Source organism: Phyllostomus hastatus, unplaced genomic scaffold, assembly GCF_019186645.2.
Source record: "Phyllostomus hastatus isolate PE091 unplaced genomic scaffold, TTU_PhHast_1.1 phas_contig_209, whole genome shotgun sequence".
NCBI classification, from domain to species: domain Eukaryota; kingdom Metazoa; phylum Chordata; class Mammalia; order Chiroptera; family Phyllostomidae; genus Phyllostomus; species Phyllostomus hastatus.
In genome coordinates this window covers 16237380-16251309 of record NW_025333735.1, presented here as the reverse complement: position 1 = coordinate 16251309, position 13930 = coordinate 16237380, and the positions used below count along the sequence as shown (strand labels likewise).

The window sequence follows — 13930 nt, the reverse complement described above, 5'->3', positions numbered from 1 at the left end:
TGTTAAGTATTTAAATAAGTCACTTAATTCATGTGAATGTATGGTTTTTATCCATAAAATGAAAATAATATTGCCTAATATATCTTCCTCACAGGATTATTAGGAGAATTAAATTATTTTACACACTGGCATAAAGAAGTTAAGTTACCTTTCCTCTTATTAATACATGAATTTTATATAGTATTTATTAGGTACTAAAATTAGAATCATGCCAGAGATGATATTAAGTGCTTCACATTAATATCATCTAATACTCAGAACAGACCTTCAAATTAGGCAAGAAGTGAGTGAGTGACACTCAAATATTATGTTTGCCAAAGATAACATGTCTAGTTAAGTGATAATACAAGGATTTGGTCATGCTTCTAACCTGTGCTTTTAACTACTGTGCTATCCTATCTCTCCAGTTTAGATGCATTACAAGTTGAGATTATAGTCTAAGAACTCTTTCTAAATTCTAAGTCCCATGTATTAGTATTTATGGTAGTTCCCTTGGCATATATTTTTCCAAATGTGTTTCAACTTTCAGAAACAGACCAAGTTAGCTATAACAACCTCAGCAAAAATATAAAAATATTGGCCCTGGCTGGTGTGACTCAATGGATTGAGTGCCAGCCTACAAACCACAGGTTCACCAGTTAAATTCCCAGTCAGGGCACATTCCTGAGTTGCAGGCCAGGTCCCCAGTAGGGGGTGCATGAGAGGCAACCACACACTGATGTTTCTCTTCCTCTCTCTTTCCTTCCCTTCTCCTCTCTAAAAATAAATGAATAAGAAATAGTTAAAAAATAAAAAATAAAATTATTGCTCAATACAAGCTGTTTATTATAACATATAAATATATTTATAAATATGTATGTACATGTATATATTTTTTATAATTTACATCTGCAAGAACATTTATGTCAGCTATTATATTGATTAGATGTCAGGATATTCTTTCAGCACACTAATTTATACTTTGCTGTGTTTTTTTAAGTAGATAAATTTTACAAATTTATACCTCAAGCCAGCTCATTTTGACTTGATTGTTGGTTCTTTTTTAACTGGTAACCTCTGCATTTATTTATTTCTAATAATTATAGGTAACATTTTATGCAGCACTTTCTGCCAATTACTGTATCTGATTTATCTTCTTCAATCCTCACTGCAACTCTTTGATGAAACCATTGATATAATCATCATTTTTTTAAGATTTTATTTATTTATTTTTAGACAGAGGAGAAGTGAGGGAGAGAGGGAGAGAAACATCAATGTATGGTTGCCTCTCATGCATCTCCCACTGGGGACCTGGCCCACAACCCAGGCATGTGCCCTGACTGGGAATCAAACCAGCAACCCTTTGGTTTGCAGGCCAATGCTCAGTACACTGAGCCATACCAGCCAGGGCTTATCACCACTTTTTAAAGTACAGGACATCCTACTTTTAAAAATGTCCTAAGGAAACTAGGATGTTGTACACTTATATGACTTGCCTAAGGTTACCTAACCCATACTGATAAAGTTGGAATTCATCTCAATCTGGTAGACTCTGCTCTGAACTATTTTAAGTTTAAACTATGAACAACATAATAAACATAATGCAAGTTTAAAAAATATTGTAGTAACATTTTCAACACAGTATGGAATTCCATTTTTCACTAGAAGATGAGGAGATACAGCCTTAATATCATATTTTATTTTGCTCTGCTTTTGTACCTTGGTTTATACACAATTTTAGGAAATATTGTTTAAGACCATGTGGGCAGAAGGCTTCAGGCATACCAGTGTGTAATGAGCCCAGATTGGAGACTGAAGAGAAAAAGCTAAAAATGGGGAAGAAGAAGACTTATACCCCAGTTAGTTGCAGAGATCCAAAGTAGATATGATTACTAAGGAAAAATGTTAAAGACAGTTTAAGGACTAGCTTATCGACTTCTCTGTCATTTGGTTAATGTCTGGTTAATGAGAAAAGCTCTAGGTGTATGGCTTTCCAAAGAAGAGAATCGTTCTTTTTCACTTAATTTACACATAAGGGAACTCCTAAAATTCCTTGGGTGCTTATTAAGAAGGCAAAATACTTTAGCAATAATTTTAGGATGGCATAGTTTCTGATGAACTTTCACAGAGGAAAGAATGGCATGAGAATTGCCCCCATGCCCTCTTTTGTACCCATATTTTATACTGAATAAACAAGGTGCTAACTCACTGGGCTTCCAGGTCCTGTGGTCATGGCAGTCTAGGTCAACCGAATCTAGAAAGGGGGAGGGTTTTCTTTCTTAAGTATTGGTCATCAAAAACTTCAACTAAATCCTGCCACAAAATGTCTCTCCTCCTTCTGTCAGATACAAGGTTTTGGCAGGACTAGTATTTTATGGAAAATTTTATATCCTTAATAACAGTTGCAAAAATTGAGAGCAGATAGGATGGCAGGCACATAGGAATGGCTTCATATAGCTGTTTCCTCTTCTAACTCTTGCAGGGGCTACTATACTTGATTCATTTGTGTCCACTGATTGAAATGTCCTCCACATCTTTTATTTCTGATGCTCATATTTCAGATTAGGTTTTGTGGCTCACTGATTTTCAGTAAGAAAAACTTGTGCTTTTCTGTCATGTAGCCAACAGCACAGCTGTGCCAGCAGATGAGCAGCTCTCCAACGGCAATCATCCAGGCTGGCTACCTCAGAGCCTCCAGAGAGAACCGTGAAGGGCTGCTCGCCTCTTCACCTTTCAGGCAGATGCAGGGCTGCACTCTGTGCCAGTAGGGAAGAATTGCAAAGATTTGTTACAGTCTGATATTAGTTCAGGAATATCTATTGGCTTTGTGATTTGTTGGTAGTTATTTTTCAGATGTACATGTTCAATCTCCCCAATCTTATAAAATGAAGGGAGCAAAGATTTGATCTTCCATTTCCTTATGTCTGCTGATTTCTCCTCTCTCCATTAACAGCACTATACTAACTAAATAAACTCAAACTATTTTTATGTATTTAGATATGTAAAGAGCCAACATCTATCTTATGCCAAATATACTATTGTCCTCAATTTTATATCCAATTTCCAGTTATTACAATTATAAAATATTGAATGTTCTATTTTTTAAATGTATATATATGACATGTTGCAAATATATAACATTACTGTTTTTACTTAATGATAACACCAATAGTGTTTATACTGTATATTTAATTAATCATTCTTAATATTATAACTTAGAGAAATCTTACTGGAACATTCTCATGGTTTTTTTTGTGTGTGTGTGTGTTTTGTTTTTTACATTTTAGGTGTTCAAGAATTTCCAGAAAACATAAAGTGCTGTAAGTGTTTAACAATTATTGAAGCCAGTGTCAATCCCATTTCTAAGTGAGTATGAGTGATTTTATTGTATTTATTCTATATTTCCAATGGAATAATGCACCAAAATAAATAATTCACATAATAAATTAATTGTAAATGCTGTATTTACAACTCAATTCAATAGAATGATGGTAAAGGAATGATCAAATCAGAATAGTTCAACAAAAGATGATTAAAAACATTGCTGAGTAACAGGAAGGCCACATTGATGCAAGTGGGCATTACTTTGCAACAAACTGTGTCATTATATTTCTGTGGTATTCAGGCAGCATTCTCTGGAAGAGCACCGAAACTCAGGAAAGAGTTATTCGTTATGGTTGATGGGGAATTAGCATTGAGGATCTATTTGATGAAAGTTCAAGAAAGTGCGAGAGTTTAAGGTATCAATAGGTGTGTGAAAATAGCTAATCATGCACTTCAAGCTGGAAAAGGAACTAACAATGACCAGAAAAAAAAAAAGATAGTATCTGTGTACCAGAGATTATAGGACGAGCAATATTCCTTGAGGATAGCAGAAGGGAAGAAATGGAGAGGAAACATGCTATGATCAGACATGGGGTATTTGTGGTTCATGATTTGTTACTAGAGACAAAGAGACCCAGCAAGTGACCATGTTGGCAAATTAGTTATTTCATAGTAATAGAGTATAGTGTGGATCAAATAGGTCAAGAAACCATGAAGTGAATGGAGTAGATGAGCCATGAACCTCAATGTTAAAGTCACTCAGCAATGGAAGTGAACTTAACATCTAGAAAGGCTACTGACAGTTATAGTAATATTTGGAAGAGGTTGAAACAAATCAGTGAAATTGGCATGCAGATAATGAGTGTCAGAGTAAGGCTGGCACTTTAATTATACAAAAACTGAAAGTAGGATCTTTGCATGATGCTGGAGAGAGAAAAACTGAAGACTGTTGGGAGGTCATTTAGTGAGGGAAGTGTTTTTAAAAGACCAAAGGAAGTTTGTCAAAGGAAATTTTAAGGAAAAATGTTCACAAATTGAGTTGAGAAGAGGGAGTAACAAGGATGGTTTCTCGATGGACCATGAGAAGAGGGTGTAAATGAGAATAGTAGTGGAATAGAATGTAAAAGGAGATTGAAGTTTAGAGAAGAATCTTTACACCAGTGATTTATTAGCATTTCCATAGTTTCTCATCTTTATCAGAATCTGGTACTATTAGGTTTTTTTATTACTTTTTGCTATTTAGCCAGTCTAGTAGATGTGGTATCTCATGGTGGTATCTCACAGTAGTTTTAATTTACATTTTTAATGTCCAAGTAACATCTTTCCATGTACTTATTTATAATCTGTATTACTTCTTAAGTAAAAGTTCAAAGTTCAAATTTTTTATTTACATTGACTTGTAATTATTGATCTATTAGAATTATTTATATATTCTGGCTCAAAGTCCTTTATCAGATATCTGTTTGCAAATAATTGCTCCTATTCTGTGACTAATCTTTGCATTCTAGATAGTAGTTTTTAAAGAGAAGAAGTTTTTAATTTTAAAGTCCTAGTTATACAATTATTGATGATTATGCTTCTTTTTCTTAGTAATCTTCACTAAATTCATAGTCATAAAGATTTTCTCCTATGTTTTCCTCTGGAAGTATTATAGTTTAGGTTTTACACTTAGGTCTATGATCCATTTAAAGCTGAATTTTATATACAGGCAAAGTGTGAGGATCCTGTTTTGTTTTTTAGCCTGTTAGTTGGTTTGTTTATGATTTCCAATTGTTCTAGTACCATTTGGTGAGAAGATTATCTTTTCTTCATAAAATTACCTGAGTACCTTTTTGTAAATCCATTCATCATATGTGTTTGGTTCCGTTTCTCAAATCTGTGTTTTGCACATTGCTTTTATTTTGTATGCCATCTTCCTACATCAGTTTTATATACTCCATTACTATAGTGGCATAGTAATCATACAATCAGGGAATGTGAGTCCTTCAACTTTGTTCCTCTTTACCAAAATATTTAGGATATTCTGTGCCCTTTGCTTTCCATATGTACTTTATAATTAGTTTGCCAATGTATACAAAAGTAAAAAAAAAATCTTTCTGGGATTTTGATAGGGATTGCACTGACCCTATAGATCAGCTGGAGCAGAATTGTCTCAGAAATATTGAGTATGCCTATCCCTGAGCATAGTTCATCTCTATGTTTATTTAGATCTTTAAAAATATTTTATCCATATTTTATAGATTTCAACATACAAATATTGTACATTTTATTTATTTTATTCCAAATACTTTGTGTTTTTGTGTAAATGCAAATGATTTTTCCAGTATTCAATTGTTCATTGCTGTTAAATAATACAACTGATGTTTTTTAATATGGACTTTATGTCCTGCATCCTCACTGTATTCACTCATTAGTTCTAGTAGATATTTTATAGATTTGGAGTGATTTTCTAGGTAGACTTCATGTAACCTGCAAATAAAGACAGTTTTATTTTATTCTTTTACATCTGTATGCCTTTTATTTATTTATTTTTCTTGCTGTATTGTCCCGGCTAAGACCTCCTGTACAATGTTGAATAGAAGAGGTGAAAAGAGACGCCATTACCTTGTTTGCAGACTTAGGGAGGAAGCATTCAAACTTCTACCATTCTGTGTGACTGTCACTTGTTTTTTCCACACACTGTTTATCAGGTTAAGAAAATTTTCATAACCATCCCTCACTTCCTTTAAAGCCCTCCTCAGCAGGATCCTCAAAGTTTACATTTTTACTTTTCATCCTTTTCAAGGAAATCTAGGCTTTCTCTGTGATGCTTTTCAACATTTTTTCAGTCTCTAATCACTGCCTGGTTCAAAAGCCACTCCACATATTAAGGCATTTATGAAGCAGAATCCCAATTCCAGATACCAAAATCTGTGTTAGTTTTCTAATACTGTGTAAGAAATTACCATAAACTTACTAACTTATTATCTTTGAGATTCTGTGAGTCAGAAATCTGGCAGTGGTTTAGCTGGGCTCCCTGCTTCAGAGTTTCATCAGGTTGAAATAAAAGCATTAGTCAAGCTGTGTTCTTATCAGGAGGCTCAAGTGGAGAACAATTCACTTTCAAACTCACTCAGGCTATTGGCAGAATTCCTGTACTTGTTACTATCAAGTGAGAACCCCAGCTTTTTGCTGGCTGCCAGCTGGAGGCCACTTTGGAATCCTAGAAGCTGGTACCGTTTCCAGCCATGTGACTCTCTGCACAGACAGTTTATAACATAGCAGCTTGTTTTTCAAGGCCAGCAGCTGAATCGAGTAAGTCTTCTAGTAAGATGAAGTCAAATAATGTAAAGTTATGGGAGTGACATCTCATCATATTCACCAAATTCCATTGATCCAAAGGAAGTCATAAGTCCTACCATACTCAGAGGGAGGAGATTATACAAGGGCATGAACGTCAAGAAGTAAAGATCACAGGGGCTACCTTAGAATCTTTCCACCATGTCTTGATATCTGGTTTATTGAGTCTTTTCATTGTCCGTGGATGTTGAATGATATCAAAGCTTCTTATATAAAAAATCTATTGATGCAATAATATGGTTTTTATTTTTCAATTTAATGATATGTTGTTACATTGATTGGTTTTTGAATGTCGATTTAACTTTACTTTCCAAGTATAAATTCTACTTGGTCATGAATTCTTACTCTTTTTATAAATTAATGCCTTTGATTTGCTAATATTTTGTAAAGGACTTTCTCATCTATATTTATGAAACACATCACTTTCACTTTGAATTTCTTTTCTTGTAATGTTTTTGCCTGATTTTGGTATCAGGGCAAAACTGGCCTCATAGAAAGAATTGGGTTATATTCCTTTCTATTTTTTATAAAAGTTGTATAGAAATGGAATTATTTATTCTTTAAATATTGGTAGAATTTGCCAATGCAGCCATCTGGGCATAAATATTTCTTTTTGGAAAAGTCTTTAATTACAAATTTAATTTCCTTAATAGCTTTAAGGCTATTCAAATTACCTATTTGTTCTTCTTGAGTGATCATTTGTAGTTTGTGCTTTTCAGGAATTTGTACATTTCATGTAAGTGTTCAAATTTATTGACATCTCATTTTTCATAGCATTTTTTATTAACCCTTTCTTATCTATGGGTCCTCTAGTAGTACTCTCATTTCTGGTAATGTGTGTCTCCTTTCTTTCTTTTTTTCTTGTTTTCCTTTCTTTCTTTTTTTAATTTGTCAATTGACTAGAGATTTAGCAATTTTATTTCTCTTTAAAAAAAAGATTTGGGTTTCCTTGATTCTTTTAATCTCCTGCTTTCTGTTCACTTTATTTGACTCAAGTAATCTACAAATGAAGTAAAAAAAAAACTATAGAATATAAAAGTTATAGTTTTGAGTGTTTCATCTTAGTTTTAGCTTTATATGTGAATTTTATAGGATAGTCTGAATGCCTTAACTAAGTCATTGGTAAAAATTACCGGATAAGTGTGAAAATAACAATTACTCACTGAAAAAAAAATGGGCCAACATTTTTTGAGAGAGAATCTGCCATGTCTCAGGCTATTAGATATATTATTTTATTTTCATCTTCACAGCAATCTTAAAAAATAGGTTAAATCTTACCTACACATTTTTTTACAAATGAAAACGTGAACTTAGTATTTAAGTCCCTAGGTCCCTTTTACTATATTTCCCCAATTCTAAAAAAGCATTTTGATTTTGATTTAAGTTAATAGATATATTTTTAAAATTTTGAAATATTCATAATGTTCAGCAATAAGAAAATTGCAAGTAAATTGCAGCCCATCTACTGAATGGATACAAACATGTAAAGAGAAGCATATGGCTCTGTTTACCCAAGTCATCCCAGTTTACATCTCTTGATGTGGCATGATTAACAACACTTCCCTGTTAGTTCTCAAAAATGTCCCAACTTGAATGACAGATCATGTAGTCACTCTGGTTATACAACAGAACTGAAAGATAATTACAAAGTAAAGGGAAAAGTCATGATACCATTCTGCAATGATGTTAAAACAATTAATTGGAAATTAGATTAGAAATACATGAAATGGTAATAATCATTGTGTTAAGATAGAATTATAAGTAGTATTTTATCTTTATGTTCCTAAACTTCTATAATATTGTTATATTAATTTTATAAATTTACGTTGTATAAATTTCAAGACTTAGATATAAAATATCTTTCTAGTAGGGTAGAAGATTTTTACATTAGTTTCTTAAGCACAACCTCTAGGTACAAAACCTATAATTTAGTGGGGAGGGGTGGGAGGGGGGACTGGATTGGGAGTAAAAAGGAAAAAACTGTATTTGAACAATGATTAAAATTTTTAAAAAAACCTATAATTTAATGTGGTCTAACAGTTGTAGTGGATTTCAAATGCTTGTAATATGTTTTTATTTAACTTCTAAAGTAAATGGAAATAGAAACTAAAATGTTGAAACAAGGACATCTATCTGTAGCTTATCTTAATTTGCCTATTCCAACAATAAAATTGGCATTAATAAAAATATTTCAAATAGTGGCACAGTTAATATTGAAATATCAGAATAAAAATAATACTATACTATGTAAAAGAAATATAATCACTCCCATTTACTGAGTTCTTACTGTGGGGCAGGTCATCATTTAATTATTGGAACAACTCTGGAAGTGGATGTTAGCCTCATCATTGTAAAAAGAAAAATCTGAGTCACAAAGACTAGCAAAGGTCACAGAGATAATAATTGAAATAACTGTGATTAAAACCAGGTCTTTTGACATCAATGCCCGTGTGCTCAACCCCTAAAACATATGGTGTCTGATTCTATTATCCTTTCTTTGTTATAGCTTGCACATACTACTTTTAAGTTAAGAAATTAATAAAGTGAAAGTATTATCTTAGCAGAGAATTATTTACATTTATAATGCATGTATTCTTTGAATTTTTTAATATGTCAGGCAAATGTGAAAAACTGCCAGTTATTCTAAGAGTGTCAGATCATTTCATTGTTGAGAGCCCCTGAAGTTGGTGGAAAATATTGAATTTCATTGAATGGCTTGGAGGAGGGTAAAGGCAACCCATGACTGCTGTCGTCTTCATCAAGTTTATTTCTCTTGCTGGGAAATATCTTTTTTCTTGCTGCTCCTACAGTGTTCCTCTGGGAATTGTGATATTAACAAATGGAGCCATTTTCTTCATAAGAATCTGTAACTTTGTACCATAAAATTAGAAATAAGTAAAATTGACTATTGTCTTTAACAGACATATTGTCTTCATGTGTTTTTCAAATAATGTTTCAATGTACAAAACTAAATCATTGAGGAGATTATAAAATTCTTTGTCTTCAAGGAATTTATAATTTACCCAGGAATAGAAAATTCCCCACACTTGTACAAAGAATAATTGTTGTAAGCATGTTGCTAAATCTATGAATAGAATTCTATGGAGAAAGTAAGGAAGAAGACATTAATTGGGAACCTAAGTGCAAAGTAACCATTCAATAAGTGCTTGTTGAAATGAATTGAAATAAAAAACACACATACTGTTAAATAAGACATACTGTATAAATATATTCTTTAACTCTGTATTTAAAAAAATAGAATGGTTCAATATAAAATGTCAACTCAAAATGTCAAACAAAAATGTTTATAACCAGGCTAAAAAAAAAATACCTTTCTTTGTATTCTGGTTTCCCATATAATTTATTTTTGGCAGTCCAATTTTGCCGTTGGAATCTGCATGATGTGGTCACCTCTTAAATCTTCAAAGAAATGTCGTATGTAAGAAGCCAAATTTTCTTCCAGCATAAAGTGTGCCAGAGAAGCAGCAATTAAGAAATGTATTTTTGATCAAAGAAGTAGTACAATGTAATACCATTTAGTGTATAAATATGCAAAATAGTCAAGTAAGGGAAACTGGATAATTCAAATTGGACCTACACCTAGAAAATTAGTATTTTAAACCCTTTTTACTTACTAATGGTTACAATGTTAAAGTAAATTATTACATCAAATGTTGTAACATTTGCCTCATTTACATGTATTAATCTTCTTTTCTAAAAAGTCATAAGTGATTCCTTCTTTTAAATGTATAATCAAAAAGACATTAGAGGAAGATAGTATTTAAGTGTGGATTGAAATATATTAAACATCTCTACCATTATCATAAAAACTATCATTGTATAAGGATATGAGCTCTAATGTATTATAGCAAAGAAAAATATAGAGAACTACAATGATCTCTGATAGATTTTTTTTAATCTTACAAGATAAAGTTCAAACCTTTGAGTCAAATATTTAATACTCTCTGAACCGTGTCTCCTGCTGAAATGCTCAGATCTTAACTCCTTACTTTCCCATACATGCTTTCTCTAGAGCTCATCTTCTCATGGTCACCTATCTCAGGTGACTTCTTACCCCTATGTTATAAAAGCCCTCACTCTTCCCAACCTCCTTTATCTTTCTCTTCTACTTTCATGAACCCTACATTCCCTTTAGAACCAATTTATGAAAACCCTTTGTGAAGCCATATACAAACAATTCAACTGCAAAATACACACTGGAGTAAGATAGTTGCAGCAAAAAAAAAAATAATAATTACTAGTAATATGTAATTAGAATCTTAAGAATGTGTAAAAATTCCTATAAATTATTATAAAAGTATTAATTGTATTTAGTCTGTTTTCCCCAAAAGCAGATGTTTAGAAGAGAATTCAAGCAGTATATTTATGAGATGGTCTCAGGAAATACTTGTAGAGTGTTGTTATGAAGCTATTTACTAGTATGGGTCATTAGACTTGAATCTCTGTGGGCAACTCTGGCAAACAGTGTAAAACACTGGTGAGGGAGCTGAGCTGTTGATCCGCCTGCCAATCATTAGCTGAGGGCTGTTCCTGAGGGACATTAATCTCATGTAACCAGGGACATAACTTAATCTCTTGTATAAAGGGATATATGTTCAAAATATTCACTGGAGTAATGTTTATTACAGAAAATAAACAAACCAATAGAAACAAGTGCAACATTCTTTAGAAGGTGGATAATAAATGAATTGTGATATATTCATACAGTAGAATACTATGTTATGGTGATCAGTCATCTACATCAAAAAAGATGAATTACACTAATAATGCCAATTTTCAAAAGTGTCAAAAATGTTCATAGTACAATTTGATTTATATAGTGTCCAAAAACATGCAACTTTTTTTAAAGGATTTAAAGTGGTATAGTAAAATTTTTTAAAAAGCAGGATAGTAAACATCATTCAGGAACTTGTGGGGTAAATACAAAATATAGTCAGGGAGGGGCACCCAGAGGGTTTTAAAAGTAACAGTTTTTTAATTAAATTATATTATGGGTACAAATATATTCTTTTGTAGACTTAAAACATTTAGCAACCAAAGATTGGGCAGGAACCATGGAAAACTATGGAATAAAACTCAGATATAATGTCTCAGGAAGAGGAGAAGCAGAAAAAGGGGTATACTAGGGGCCAAAAAGGAGAGAGCAATTAGTGATGGCAACTGTTCCTAGGTAGTGTGGGATGCAAAGTGAAATGAAGTTAGTGGAATTGGGACTTAAGAGCTCATCGGAGGCTGTGGTGACTGCAGTTTCAGTAATAGACTTGGGGCATGAGCCAGGAAACAGTGGCTTGAGGAGGAGTAAGAGGCTGTGTGGATAAGTGGCTGTTTAAATCATCTGGTCAGTAAATGCAAGTAGGGAGCTAGGTCATAATATGAAAGGAGGGCAAATTTGAATAAATTATTTAGAAGTTTATAAAAGAGCATAGTCTTGTCTAGACCATAGATAAAAGCATGAAGATGTTTAAATAGAAATTTAATTATAGAAAAAAATTCCACATCCTTCTAGGCAAAAGTATCCTGGAAAAACTTTGAATTAAATCTTTTTGGTGAAAAAGATTTAAATATTTCAAATAATTATTTCATGTAACTGGTAAAGTTTCCTCAAAGAATATTTTCTCAATTCTTGTAACAATTCTTAAAGCCTTTAGGATTCTGTCTATTATTGTTTCAATGTTTTTGCTCATTTTTAGTGAATAAGAATTGGACCAACTTGATTATAAAAAATATGTATGATGAACCTGCTTTAAAGAAATTATAAGCTAAGGGGACAAAATACTCCTTCTTTTTCATACTGGGCAGCCTTAGCCATCATTGTAACAAATTGCAGACAGATTTTAATGATTAACTGAAAGAGTAAGTAGACATCCTTGCCTGACATTATATGTGAATATCTATTGAGAAAGAGCATTAAATTTAAAATTAAAAAACATTGCATATAACTTGAAATTTCCAATTTAAAAAATCCTGCAAGTGTGCATGAGGTTAGGGCAGCAGCAAATGATGTTGCTGACTTTGGCAGGGACATTAATCTCAGCGTAGTGGAGCAGCGTGGAGGTGGGTGAGTGCCATCTATTTTAATAGCAGGCAAAATTTTCAAGCTGTAACAACATGCTCAATAAATTCTTCCATTACTGTAATACCAAAGGAGAGTTGAAACAAGCATTGCACTTCTATTTTTTCCCCTTAGAGATATATATTTTTGTTCTGTTTCTATGGCAACATCGATGCAATGACTAAACCTTTAACTTCTTTCTAGACTCCCTGATGGCTTCACACAGCTTCTAAACCTGACCCAGCTTTACCTGAATGACGCCTTTCTTGAATTTCTTCCAGCCAATTTTGGAAGGTAAGAATAAGAAATTTAAATGATTCAATATTATTCACTTTAAGTAGATACTTTTCCAGAGCCAGTAAGTGAATGAAGCTTTAAAAATGATAAACCTCATTATCACTCAGTAAATGAGGCAATGTTAACTTATGAAACATTCTGCAAGAAAATAAAGTAAAATTAGGTCATTAACAATCAAGTTTAGGGAGTTAAATATTGAAAATATTAAAATATCTGAAACATGGCTCTTGAGTTGGAAGATGCCCTTACAGCATAGAAATAAAGGAAAATATCACAAATGGATAAATAGATATGACTACATCAATACTTCTAAAATAAAATAACATCAGAAAATATTTAGCAATTAAGGAAAAATAATAAACTGGGGAAATATTTTTACCATATGTAGGAAACAAATTATATCCTTAAATATATAGAATTCTTATAATTGAGTATGAAGACAAAAATCTCATTAGAAAAAAAATGGGCAAAACACATACAAGTAGTTCATAATAAAGTACAAATTGCCAATTAATGCATGAAAAATGCTTATCCTCACAAAGAGGAAAAATAATACATATCAAAATGATAATAAAGGGCTTTCATGTTCTAGCATATTACAGAAACTGTGTCTGGCAAATAAGGAAAAAGACAACCTCACATACTGCTGCTGAAATTGCAGCATGAAAAAAGTGGAAGCTCCCATCCATCTAGCAAATTAAATATATTATCACATATCCAAATCATTGTATGTAGATTTATAATGTTGTATAAAGAAATATGTTTTTAATTCCTATGATAAGTTATGTTTAGGAAAATATTATAACAAAATATATAAACTGTGTTCCAAATATGAATATAAATACTCGTGAAATAAAAGACTGGTTCCTTTGGAATGATATTAAGAAAATTTTTATTTTCATCTTTATAGTTATACTA

At 32.3% G+C, this 13930-nt stretch overlaps 1 protein-coding gene across 2 annotated transcripts in view; it reads left to right on the top strand.

The window, feature by feature from the left end:
- Window positions 1-13930, top strand: part of LRRC7 (leucine rich repeat containing 7) — a 495696-nt gene that overhangs the window by 230944 nt on the left and 250822 nt on the right. For both annotated transcript variants that reach the window (XM_045835283.1, XM_045835282.1), the window contains 2 exons: window positions 3267-3345; window positions 12920-13009. In XM_045835283.1, coding sequence (XP_045691239.1) covers window positions 3267-3345; window positions 12920-13009 — 169 coding nt within the window. The remainder of the gene's footprint in view (window positions 1-3266; window positions 3346-12919; window positions 13010-13930) is intronic.